The 14,107-nt window shown below is 36.2% G+C and overlaps 1 protein-coding gene across 1 annotated transcript in view; it reads left to right on the top strand.

Annotated features, from left to right (window-relative positions):
* Nucleotides 1-13,841, top strand: part of CUNH1orf185 (chromosome unknown C1orf185 homolog) — a 34,590-nt gene extending 20,749 nt beyond the window's left edge. The window contains exons 3-5 of the mRNA XM_045858125.1: nt 366-501; nt 12,310-12,346; nt 13,549-13,841. Coding sequence (XP_045714081.1) covers nt 366-501; nt 12,310-12,346; nt 13,549-13,841 — 466 coding nt within the window. The remainder of the gene's footprint in view (nt 1-365; nt 502-12,309; nt 12,347-13,548) is intronic.
* Nucleotides 13,842-14,107: the final 266 nt, after the last annotated feature.

Here is a 14,107-nt window from a genome sequence, read left to right as displayed (position 1 = left end):
CTTAAAACTGTAAATATTAACCCTGAATAAGAAGTAGCTTAATTTACATTCTATGAATAAAATAGGTATAATGAAATCTGTAATATATGAGATGGCAATATATAAGTTTATTTGTGCTTTTAAAAATAAATATGGGTGGAGGGATTGAGCAAAAAGGAAAAAGGATTCATGGACATGGACAACAGTGTGGTGAATTGCTGGGGGAAAGGAATATAAAGGGTTTAAATAGCAGTAGAAAAAAGTATAACAAAATTTTTTTTAAAAAATAACTATGTAGTAATATTTATTCTATGTTTTATATCCTTATATATACCTATTATAAATAAAATAATTCATTTTAATAATCTCTATAAAATATTTTTCAGAGAAATATTTCAAAATTCTGAATTCAAAGCAACTGATGAGAGATGCAGCCAAAGAGCATCAGAGGCAAAGAGTAAATCTCATTCTCAATGTGTTTTTATTTCTCGAAATTTTCATACAGGAACATTTCAATTAGAGGTACAGTGAAATTTTTTCAAATAATTTTTTTGATACCATGTCATTAGCATTGTTGTCTTTCAATTTTATCTACTGTTATTTTTTAAGCTGAGGGACAATAACATGAGCTAAATTTAAATTACCTAAACTAGTTATGGTTTATATTATAGGACACTGAAAAAATAAATGAAAATGTCTCCTATAGTTGCTTCACTAAATCTCTAGCCTGAGAACCTATATTCTCCATATTATTATGGCGAGGATAAATGGCTAAGAAAAACAAAACCAAATTGCCAGGCCTATCTGAGGGAAGAGATTCAGAGATAAGAGGATACTCAGATAAGCATATAATCTACTGGAACCAACTAATAAAAATAAAGGCTTTATTAAGCCTTCATTATATCCCAAGCTCTGTTCCATTCCCCATTGAGGGTAGTAAGATATGAACCCTACATTCAAGGTGCTAGCTAGTGCAAGTGTGAAAGGCAGAAACCTAATTAACTCTGTGTTACGTGTCAAAACACTGCTAAGTAAGGGTGAGACCAGTAGAAACTTAAAAGTATGATATAGTTAAACAAAACAAACAGTTTAGTGGTTTTATAACATTAATATTGAAATAGCAACAAAATGATAATATGTCAAAGTTTCATTTTACATCTTGAATATTGAACTCAAATTGAACTCAGTGTTTATTCGTTCATTTAACAAACATTTTTTGAGTGCCTTAAATATGGCAATACTAGTTTTGGCACTGAGTCTACATAAACAAATTAAGACATGAGTCCAGGCCTAGATGATCCCAAAGTGAGTAGAAAAGAAAAACATACAAACTAAAAATTATAATGTGATAAGAGCCACAAAACTAAAGAAATGTAGACACCGAAGTATAAATTAAGAAAGGCTGCACAGAGAAGACATTTTTAGCTGGGTTTTGAAAAATGAATAGAAGTTGGCCAGGAGAGAAAACGAAGAACAATATGTTCAAAAGCTTGCAGCTATGAAAGAAATAACATGCTCAGAATAACATTATAATGTGCAGGGATTCCCAACCTTTTGGCACCTCAGGGCTACACTGGAAGAAGAGTTGTCTTGGGCTACACATTAAACATACAAACACTAATGAAAACTGATGAGCAAAAAAAAAAGGTTTTAAGTAAATGTACAATTTTGTGTTGGGCCACATTTATAGCCATCCTGGGCCACATGCCACCCATGGGCTGCAGGTTGGACACCAGATTTGTTTGTTTGTTTGTTTGTTTGTTTGTTTGTTTGTTTGTTTGTTTGTTTAAAGATGCTGAATTTTTTAATTTAAATTATTTTATTGTTCAATTACAGTTGTCGGTATTTTCTCCCCACCCCTTCCCCCCCACCCCCTCCAAACCCACCTCCCTCACTTCCACCTTCCCCCTTGGTTTTGTCCGCATGTCCTTTATCACAGTTTCTGAAAACCTTTCTTCCCACTGTCCCCTCTCCCCTCCCCTCTGGCTATTGTTAGATTGTTCTTAATTTCAATGACTCTGGTTATATTTTGTTTGCTTTTTTCTTTTGTTGATTGTGTTCCAGTTAAAGGCAAGATCATATGGTATTTGTCCCTCACTGCCTGGCTTATTTCACTTAGCATAATGCTCTCCAGTTCCATCCATGCTGTCACAAATGGTATAAGCTCCTTCTTTCTCTCTGCTGTGTAGAATTCCATTGTGTAAATGTACCATAGTTTTTTGATCCATTCATTTGCTGATGGGCACTTAGGTTGCTTCCAGCACTTGGCTATTGTAAATTGTGCTGCTATAAACATTGGAGTGCATAGGTTCTTTTGGATTGATGTTTCAGGGCTCTTAGGTATAATCACAGAAGCGGAATTGCTGGACCAAAAGGCAGTTCCATTTTTAGTTTTCTGAGGAAATTCCATACTGTTTTCCACAGTGGCTGCACCAGTCAGCCACTGGATTAAAACCACTCACTGTGGTTTTAATTTGCATCTCTCTAATGGCTAGTGATGCTGAGCATCTTTTCGTGAGTCTCTGGACCCTCTGTATGCCCTCCTTGGAGAAGTTGGATACCTGATTTATAAAAAGCCAGTGGTGGGAAAAGATCCTGGAGGTGACATTATAAGGAGCCTCATTTGCAGTTTAAGGACTTTGGATTTCACCCCATAAACTCTACAGATCCACTGGCAGCATTGTAGGATTATGATCAAGAACATAGATTAAAGAGGTTAAAATCCTTGCTCTATCACTACTAGCTGTGTAATTTTAGGCAAGTTACTTAACTTGTCAGTGTCTCGATTTCTTCATTTGTAAAATGAGAATGATTCCATCTCCATGAAATTGTTATGGGAATTAAATAAATTAGCATATAAAAAGCACTCAGAATAGTACCTAGCCATGTAGTGAGCTCCACACAAATATACTGCTATTCCTGGAGGGCTTCAAGCAGACAGGTTTAATGATCAAATCAATTCTAAAGATAATTAAGGAAAACTCTGACTTTCAAATGAAAGATAGTTTGAAACAGAGATAGCATTGCAGAGAAATAATTGTTTCTATGTATGCATTTAATACTAACTGAATTAATGATACCCATCACATGCTAGGAATTTTGCTAGGTACCATTGATACAATGGTGTCTTCATACCCAATATAAGATACATGCAAAAATATAAATACAAAAATATCATGAATGCTATTATGGAAGAAGTACATGTACAGGAGCACTAAATTTTAATTAGGTTGTTTATTATTTATTCATCACATATGAAGAAATGCTTATGTGCCAGGCACTGTTCTAGGCAACTGGAAATTTGCTCTTATGAGATTTATAGTCTAGTGGGAGAGATAAATAATGTACAGGTAAACACAAATCATTCTTCAGGACTCTTGATAGTCAGTGAAAAGAACCTAATTCAGAAGAAAAGATAAAACATAGTATGAAAACATAATATAAAAGAATAATACATTGTTGACCTCAGCCACAATCAGTTTCAGAATATACAGGACTCTCATATGGTCCCTCTTTTTCTCACCCCAATTTCTGCCCCTTTCTCTGTATTGGCCTCTTTCTTTCTTACTACAACAGATGAACAGGAGGATGAAAATTATTTTTAAAATATGGTTTAAATTAATGTAGAACTCTAGCTTAGTTTCTGAAAGAGCTTTTATTGTATAATGCAACCCACACAAAAAGAATACACATGCAGTTTAAAGAATAATAAATGGAATTTTTATACCCACCACTCAGAATAAGAAATAGAATATTACCAATACCTTTGAGTCCTGAGTCTTTATCTCTTAAGACATCCCACACTCCCCCCACTTCACTGAAGGACCCACTATCCTGCAATTGCAATAAACTATTTCCTTGTTTTTCATTATTTTACCACAAATATTATAGGTCCTTAAACAATGTATTATTAAATTTTATGTTTTGGGGCCCCTTGTAAAATATACGTTTCCCTTTTTATTCAGTATTACATTTCTGAGGCTCATCCCGGTTGGTCTGTATACCCATAGTTCATTATTTTTACTTTTATATGGTATTCCATTGTTTAAATATATCAATATTTATGTTATGGATGTTGGGCTTTTTAAATAAAGATTTTATTTATTTATTTTCAGAGACAAGGGAAGTGAGGGAGGAAGAGAGGGAGAGAAACATTGATTAATTGCCTCTGGCACACCCCCAACTGGGGACCTAACCTGCAACCCAGGCAGAGCCCTGACAGGAAAGTGAACCAGTGACCTTTCAGTGTGCAGGCCGGTGTTCAGTCCACTGAGACACACCAACCAGGGCTGGGTTGTTTTTAGTTGTTTCCTTGTTTTTAGGAAATGTCAGTGGGGAACGTATCTAAAGGTAGAACTGCTGACTTATGGGAATGTGCAAGTTCAATGTCATTAGATAACTCCAAACTGTTTCCCAAGGTAGCCCTATCAACACCCATTCCCCTAAGGCATGAATAGGTGCTAGGATGCTCTGCATCTTCAAAACAGTATTGATATTTTTAGGCTCCTAATTTTTTGACAATCTGATGGCTGTGGTAGTATCTCACTATAGTGTTTTCTTAATAGAATTTATTTTTTGAGCGATTTTTGGTTCACAGCAAATCTGAGCAGAAAGTAGAGTTCCCATTATCCCTTGCCCCACACCCTCCCCCATTATCAACATCCAGAGAGGCACCTTTTTTATGATCTTTGAACTTGTATGGACACATCCTATCACCCAAAGTCAATAGTCTACATTAGAATTCACTCTCATGTTATACATGCTATGAGTTTTGGGAAAAATATGTTTATATATCACATATGATATATATTATATATGATATACTGGGTCCAGCACAAATAACCCCCCTTTTTATTACAACATCTTTTATTGCAAAATCACAAGCATGTAATTCTGTAGCATAATATCACACTCAAGCACACCACATGGCATTTTAAGTGAAATGTTCAAATTAAAACTATAAATTATTACACCCATATTATTACCCTACCAACCACACTCAAGCAAGCCTTACTTCTGCCAGACCCTGTATATTGTCAAAACCATAGACGGGGTGGGGAGACAGAGAGAGAGAGAGAGAAGATGGGAGGATAAAGGAAGGGAGGAGGAGAGATTCCCCCATTAAAGTATCATACAGAAGAGTTTCACTACCCTAAAAATCTTGTTGTTTTTTGTCTGTTCACTCCTTCCTCCCTTCTAATTCCTGGCAAAAACTGATCATTTCACTATTTCCTTAGTTTTACCTTTTTCTGAATGCCATATAGTTGGAATCATATAATATATAGCCCTTTCAGATTGGCTTCTTTCACTTAGTAATATGCATTTAAGGTTCTCTCTGACTTGTCAAGGCTTGATAGCACTTTTTTTGCGCTGAATAATATTCCATCATATGACCACAGGTTGCTTATCTACTCCCTTGCTGAAGTACATCTTGGTTGCTTCCAAGTTTTGGCAATGATGAATAAATCTGCTATAAACATTCATGTGCAGATTTTTGTGTACACATATGTTTTCAACTCATTTGGGTAAAATACCAACTATCATAGTTGCTGGATAGAATGATAAGAGGTGTTTAGTTTTGTAAGAAACTGCCAAAATGTCTGCCAAATTGGCTGTACCATTTTGCATTCACACTAGCAATGAATGACAGTTCCTGTTTCACATCTTCACGAGCATTTGCTGGTCAGCATTTTGGATTTTCACCATTATAATAGATATATAGTGTACTTTGTTGTTTTAATTTGCATTTCCCTAATGACATATGATGTTGAACATCTTTTTATATGTTTATTTGCTGTCTGTATGTCTTCTTTGGTGAAGTGTCTGTTTAAATCTTTTGCTCATTTTTTTAAAAAGTATTTTATTGATTATGCTATTACAGCTATCCCATTACCCCATCCATCCCCCTCCGCCCTGCACACTCTCCCCCTCTGTAGTTCATGTCCATATGTCATAAGTTCTTTAGCTTCTACATTTCCCATACTATTCTTGTCCTCCCCCTGTCTATTTTCTACCTACCATCTATGTTACTTATTTTCCATACCTTTTACCCCTCTCTCCTCCTCACATTCCCCTGTTGTTAACCATCCATGTGTTCTCCATTTCTGTGGTTCTGTTCCTGTTCTAGTTGTTTGCTTAGTTTGTTTTTGTTTTAGGTGTGGTTGTTAATAATTGTGAGTTTGCTGTCGTTTTACTATGCATGTTTTTTATTTTCTTTTTCTTAGATAAGTCCCTTTAACATTTCATATAATAAGGGCTTGGTGATGATGAACTCCTTTAACTTGACCTTAACTGAGAAGCACTTTATCTGCCCTTCCATTCTAAATGAAAGTTTTGCTGGATACAGCAATTTTGGATGTAGGTCCTTGCCTTTCATGACTTGGAATACTTCCTTCCAGCCCCTTCTTGCCTGTAAGGTCTCTTTTGAGAAATCAGCTGACATTCTGATGGGAACTCCTTTGTAGGTTACTATCTCCTTATCTCTTGCTGCTTCTAGGATTCTCTCCTTCATTTTAATCTTGGGTAATGTAATGATGATGTGCCTTGGTGTGTTCCTCCTTGGGTCCAACCTCTTTGGCACTCTCTGAGCTTCCTGGACTTCCTGGAAGTCTATTTCCTTTGCCAGATTGGGGAAGTTCTCCTTTATTATTTGTTCTAATAAGGTTTCCACTTGTTGCTCTTCCTCTTCTCCTTCTGGTACCCCGGTAATTCTGATGTTGGAACGTTTAAAGATGTCCCGGAGGTTCCAAAGACTCTCCTCATTTTTTTGAATTCTTGTTTCTTCATTCTTTTCTGATTGTATGTTTCTCTCTTCCTTCTGGTCCACTCCATTGATGTGAGACCCAGCTTTCTTTCCATCACTATTGGTTCCTGTGTATTTTTCTTCATTTCACTTATTGTAGCTTTCATTTTTTCATCTAATTTGTGACCAAAATCAACCAATTCTGTGAGCATCCTGATCACCAGTGCCTTGAACTGTGCATCTGACAGGCTGGCTATCTCTCGGTTGCTTAAAAAGTATTGGTTCTAGGGCTTTCATTTGTTCTTCTGTTTAAGCCATCTTTTTTTTTTCTTTTTTCTTTGGTCTGGTCGCACCTGTTATGTATGAGGGGCAGAGCCTTAGGTGTTCACCAGGGTGGGGTAACCCAATTGCTGGGTTGCGATGCTGTATGTGGAGGCAGGGTCCAAGAGGGAACAATGGCACTTGCTCCACTCTCCTCGGGCTTCAGTCCCTTTTGCCGCTTCCCCCAAGCAAACTAGGCCTTTCTGGTGCCAATTCCCATGTGGGTGGGCTTGTGCACACCATGGGACTTTACAAGGACCTCTCCTGTGAGGCTGGGAGTCTCTCCCTGTGCCTCAATCCCCACAGGTGATTTCAATCAGTGCCCCGAGGCTCTATTTTCCAGCGCTGGGATCCTGGGTTGCACACAGTTCCTTGCTTCACAATTCCCGCCTCAGCCAGGGTCTGCCAGCTGGGGCTTGTGCGCCCAGGGTCTGCTGCTGTGGTCTTACACGCCTGGTCCCAAGGCTCTTTGTGCTGCGAGACCCCTCTCCACCCAGCTGCCCAACTCCGCCCCTCCTATGGGTCTGAATAAAAGTGTCTATTTTAACTCCTTGGTTGTCCGACTTACATACAGTTCAATTTTCTGTCAGTTCTGGTTGTTATTCTGTTTCTAAATTGTTGTCCCTGTCTTGGTTGTGCGAGGAGGCACAGCGTGTCTACCTATGCCTCCATCTGGGCCGGAAGTCCTTTTGCTCATTTTTAATTGGGTTGTACATTTTCTGGTTGTTGAGTTTTAAGAGTTTTTATATATATTTTTTGAGATTTTTTTATTTTTATTTTTATTTAGAGAGAGAGGAAGGGAAGGAAAGAAACATCAATGTGTGGTTGCCTCTTGTGTGCCCCCAAGTGGGGACTTGGCCTGCAACCCAGGCATGTGCCCTGACTGGGAATTAAACCGGTGACACTTTGGTTCGCAGTCCACGCTCAGTCCACTGAGCTATACCAGCCAGGGTTTGGAGTTTTTATATATTTTTAAGAAGTCTTTTATCAAATATATCTTTTGTAAACATTTTTACCCAGACTGTGACTTGTCTTCTCATTCTCTTGATGTTTCACTGTAGTTTTAACTTGTATTTTCCTGCTAAAAAATGAGGTGATTGTTCTTTCTAAAGTTCATTGGCCATTATGGTTTTTTCTTATGTAAAATGCTTGTTCAAATCTTGTCTCTTTTTCTATAAGTTTGTCTTTTAATTATAAAACTTTAAAAGAATTATTTATTCTGGATAACTAACCCTTTGTCAGTTATGTTGTTTTCTGCCTTCAGACAAGTTATGGCCTTCCTTTGTACTATTTTTATGATATGATGTGATGAACAAAAATTCTTTATTTTTAATGTAACCTAATTTCTCAACCCTTTCTTTTATGATTTATTATCTTCCATATTCCAAAGTCATAAAGATACCCTTCTATATTGTTTCTAAGAGTTTTATAGTTTTGATTATATAAGCCTTTAATCAATCTGCAATTGATTTCTGTGTTTGGTGCAAATAGGAGTCCAATTTCAACTTTTTTCATATGTTTGCCCAACTGTCTAGTAGCATTTACTGAAATTATTTTGGAATTTTGAGGAGAACTGCAGTGCAGCTTTAGATCAATGTGGGAAAAACTGATTATTAAGTTTCTAATCCATGAACATGGTATTTCTCTCTATTTACATGTCATCTTTAATACCTTTCAATAAAGCTTTATAATTACTTTCATAAAGGCCCTGAATATCTTATTAACTTTTATTATAGGAAAATTTATGTGTTTATGTTTTTGCATATGATTTTTAAGTAAACTTTTTATTTTGGAATAATTTTAGATTTATAGAAAAGTTGCAAAGATAATATCAAATTCTATTATACTTTTCACACAGTTTATCCCAATGTTAAAATCTTAAATTGCCATAGTAAATTTGTCAAAACTAAGAAACCAACATTGGTACATTACAATTAACTGAATTCCAGACTTTAGATTTCACCAGTTTTTTAAAATTTGATCTTTGTCATGTTTTTTTCCATTACCATTTAGTCTTCTTACACCCTCCTCACCCCATCAATCACCACACTGTTGTCCATGTCCATGAGTCTTTTTTCCTTTTTTACTTAATCCCTCTATCCCCTCACTTTGCTCCCCAACCACTAGCTGTTATACTGATTTCCATCTGAGAGTCTGTCTCCATTTTCCTTGTTAGTTCAGTTTGTTCATTAGATTCCACATATGAGTGAAGAATTTCACCAGTTTTTACACAAATGTTCTTGGTAATCCAAGATAGACATTGTATTTGTCTCTTTAGTTTCCTTTGCTCTTTGACTTTCTTTCCTTGTTTTACCTTTTACCATTTTTTTAAAGGTTCACTATTTTCTTGTTATATTATTTTGTACTCCTTAATCCTTTTATCTTTTTCTCCCATCTCCCTGACTCCCCCTCCCATCTGGCAACCATCAAAACTTTCTCTGTACCTATGTTCTGCTTGTATGTTTATTTTGTTTTTTTAGATTCAGTTGTTAATAGATACATATTTATTGCTATTTTATTGTTCATAGTTTTCTTCTTCTTCTTCTTCTTCTTCTTCTTCTTCAAGGAGACCCTTTAATATTTATATGATACTGAGTTGGTGGTGATGAACTCCTTTAGCTTTTTCTTATCTGGGAAGCTCTTTATCTGACCTTCAATTCTAAATGATAGCTTTGCTGGGTAGTGTAGTCTTGGTTGTATGTCCTTGCTTTTCATCAGTTTGAATATTTCCTGCCAATCCTTTCTAGTGTGCGGAGTTTCTTTTGAGAAATCAGCTGACAGTTTTATAGGAACTCTCTTATAACTAACTGCTTTTCTCTTGCTGCTTTTAAGATTCTCTCTTTGTCTTTAACCTTTGGCATTTTAATTATAATGTGTCTTGGTGTGGGCTTCTTTGGGTTTATCTAATTGGAACTCTGTGCTTCATAGATTTGTATGTCTATTACCTTCACCAAGTTAGGGAAGTTTTCTGTAATTTTTTCAAATAGATTTCCAATTTTTTACGTTTCTTTTTCTCTTTCTGGAACCCTCAGGATGCAAATGTTGGTACATGAAGTTGTCCCAGAGTCTCCTTACACTATCCTCATTTTTTTGGTTTCTCTTTTCTTCTTGCTGTTCTGATTGTTGCTTTTCTCTTCCTTATGTTCCAAATTGTTTATCTGATTCTCAAATTCATCCACTCTACTGTTGTTCCCCTATAAATTGTTCTTCATTTCAGTTAGTGTATCCTTCATTTCTGACTGGATCTTTTTATGCTGTTGAGGTCCTAACTAATTTCCTTGAGCATCCTTATAACCAGTGTTTTGTATCTAGTAGATTGCTTATCTCCATTTTGTTTAGTTCTTTTTCTGGAGTTTTGTTCTGTTCTTTTATTTGGTCCATGTTTTTTTGTCTCCTCATTTTGGCAGCCTCCTTGTGGTTGTTTCTATGAATTAGGTAGAGCTGCTACATCTCCCTGGCTTGAAAAAGGGGCCTAATGTAGTAGATGTCCTTTAGGGTCCAGTGACATAGCCTCCCCTCTTACCCAGGCTGGGTACTCAAGGTGCACCCACCATGTGGGCTGAGTACACCCTCCTCTTGTAGTTGAACCTTGATCGCTATTGGCAAATCCAAGGTCAGCTACTGCCTGTGTTCTGTCTGGGGTCACACAGCATAATCTACAAAGCAATCTGCAGATAGCTGCTACTTGTACTAGGCTTGGGAGTGCCCAGGAGTGGCCAAGCTGTATACCAACACTAGCTGCTGCTAGTGCTGGACCTGGGGCAACATAGCAAGAAGTATGGGACTTGCTGCAGCCAGGTGCAGCTGGTTTGAGAGAATTTAGGAAAATCTGAAGCATGGGCCAAGACAAGCCATTCATATGGAAAAGCCACTGGAAACAGCCTGGGTGGGCTTGAAAGTTAGGTGGAACATGGCCTCAGGGAATCACCAGGGTGAGGCAAACAGTGTGAGCCAGGTTGATGTAGTCTCAGATATGGTGTCCTCCTGCTGGCTCTGTGGGGGGAGGGTTCAGAAAGGAACAATGGCCACTGCCAGCGCTTCTGTGTGGAAGAAACTGTCCCCACCGCAGCTGTCTCCCAATCCTGGACAATTCATTTCCTCCTTATACATCTCTGATGCCTCTTAATCTGTTGCACTCATACTGGAGCTCAGAGGGAGTGAGTCTGAGAAAGTCTGTGTACAGGCCCTTTAAGAGGAACTGCCTGGTATTCCAGAAGTTTTTATATTCCACAGCTTCAATCCCCACTGGTTTTTACAGCCAGAAGTTTTGGAGATGATATAATCTTCATGGCACTGGAACCCTGGGCTGAGGGTCTGGTGTGGAGCTGGAATCCTTCACTCCCAAGATCTTTCTTCCTATTTTTGTCTGCCACTGTGGGTGTATACTGGCATTTGTATTAACAAAAGGTGAAAGTGACAAAGAAGTAAGTTGGTTGTAAAAAAAGTGTTTATCCTATTAATGTATGTCCTCAGGGGACAGGACAATACAGATCAGCACAGAGTATTAACAATGTTTCCCCAGAACACAAGAGACAATGTTCTCTCTCCAGCCTCAATTACACCCACTCTATTCCAAACACCCTATGCATGAACTAGCTCATTGTTTTTCTAGTGGTTGAAGGATAACCTGAATCAGAACCACTTGTGGTATGTGTTATGGTACAAATTTCCAGAGAATATGTTTCAATAAGGTCTGATATTACACCCAAGAATCATCATTTTAACAAGCACACTAGATGAATCTGATGCCCTAAAGTTTGAGAGCTACTATACTACCACACTCCTCACAACACATCTGGAATGTATTGTTTCATCAAATGTCTTATTTGCTTCAAAAGAATAGTTGCATTTTTATAAAAGCCTTGAGCCAGCATTCACTTTGTTGTTGGTGGTGGTGGTGGTTAATGAAATGAGTAAGTCTAGGAATTCTAATTATTTTGTTAGCCCTCTCTAGTTCTAACCAAGTGACTCTAAGTGAGGATAGAGAGAAGTAATCCTGTTGAACTCTGTTTCACCCTTTCATTCCCTAATCTGGAGACGGCTTTCTTGAACCAGTCCACATTCTTTTCAGGTGATACTTCAACACTTTTTCTTTTCTGTCAATATGTTTTGGTAAAAATAAATTCTTATCATGGAAAAACACATTATTCCCTCAAAAATCTATTATGTTAAAATATATTATTCTTATATAAGTATATATGTCAAATACATTAAAAATTATATTAAAACTTCAATTTTTAAAATACAAATAACTTTTTTTTATATAGGAGGAGCAAAGAGAACAGGAAACAGCACATATAAAAGGTACTTTTTCTCAACAATTTATTAGAAGAAATTGTAATCAACTTAGCAATTAACATAAAAATCAAGGGACTATTCTAAATGTTATCTAAGTATTTTTAAAAACCATGGAAATTCAAGGGAAACATTAACTTATTAGTATGTGAATGGGTATATACTTTTTAGAAAACAAAACTCACAATGTTAAATCTTAAATTAAAATGTGAAATTTAAATTTTGCCCCTATTTATACCCAGTGGTATGATAGTCATTACCATATAGTAATTCCAGAGGATCAAAAGACCTGAGTGTTTTGTAACCCTATAGGTAGTTCATATCATGTCTTAGTATCTCAAAACATTATCCTCCTACATAATTTTAGAGCTACTGAATGTAAAATGTAACAAGGTATTTAAAACAGCTTTAAAAATTAATGTTACACATTAATATCAAAAGTTAATATATAAAATACAGTAAAAGATATATTAGGATATTATATAAATGTGAACTTTCCTAAAACTACATTTTTAATACCAACTGCCAGCATGACTAATGTAATAGAAACATGAGACTTAGAGTAACAAAAATCTAGATTGAGGTCCAATTTGTGTCTGATCTGTGGTAAGTCATTTCTCTAATTCTCAATCTTCTCTTTTGTAAAGTGGTGCAAATAATAACTACCTTGAAGAACTACTGAGAAGATAAATGAGATGTGGAAGTCTACCAAACTGCCTTGTCAATTATAAGACACTATAGGAATGTTAATTATTATTTTTATTGGTATAAAGCCAACTCATAAGCCCTTTCTACTATCAACCAAACATTTTATAATCTGCCTACTCAAGGAGGCATGAATTTTTTTAAATTTATTTTTAAAATAGGACAATATATAGCTTTAAATAGTTAAGAAACTATCTGTCTTTTCTGATTTTAAGGGACATTCCAGAAGCGAGATTTCTAGCCTATTTAGAATCTTCCTCTGTTTATAGGTTACTTTTATTTAGAATAGACTCTTTTACTCTTGATTACTATAAAAATATTGCTAACTTCCATTTACATGTTTAACATTGTATATATGATAGCAACTCAGATTTTTCACTATATCATCATTCTGTCCATTACAATCCTAAAAAGATTATACCTTTCTAAAAGAAGCATTGTCCTTATAACTAAGATTTGGTTCATGAATATGTAACATTCTTAGTAAATCTAATTTTCTTTTACAGCAAGTGATCACTCTAAAGATGAATTCTGCCTTGCAACAAAAAAAGTGATTTGTGACCCCTCAGAAACTGGCTCAGCAACAAATTGGGGTGATGTTACCTTAAGCTCATCAACATTACCATCTGATTCTTGTTACAGCCAAACTATAGAAGCAGCTGATGACTGGTTTACTGATGATTCTCTAGTGAAAGAGAGCTCTTCAACGCCTCTTCTCAGGGAACCTCTAATGGAAAAAGTATGTCCATACCTGTCAACCATTTCACTAGAAGAATGTACTGAATATGATAGTTTATGATGGTCAAAAAGAGGACAGCATTAAGGAAATATTTTCAGGAAGAAATACAGAGGTTGAAATACAAACCTTCAACATAATATTGAATGACTTTTCTTTTGAAACTTTGTATACACTAAAATCAGTAAAGTTAAAACTGAATTACCAGCTTCTGAATCTCTTAATATGTCTATAGCTATTCTTTTGCTTTTCCATAGAGTGGCCCTACTTCCCTTGCCAATTCTTGTTTCTAGAAACAAAATTACAGAAAAAAAACTAGAGTGATATGA

This window comes from Phyllostomus hastatus, unplaced genomic scaffold (genome assembly GCF_019186645.2).
Source record: "Phyllostomus hastatus isolate PE091 unplaced genomic scaffold, TTU_PhHast_1.1 phas_contig_147, whole genome shotgun sequence".
Classification (NCBI taxonomy): domain Eukaryota; kingdom Metazoa; phylum Chordata; class Mammalia; order Chiroptera; family Phyllostomidae; genus Phyllostomus; species Phyllostomus hastatus.
The sequence above is the reverse complement of the archived record's forward strand: the minus strand, read 5'-3'. Positions and strand labels throughout refer to the sequence as shown.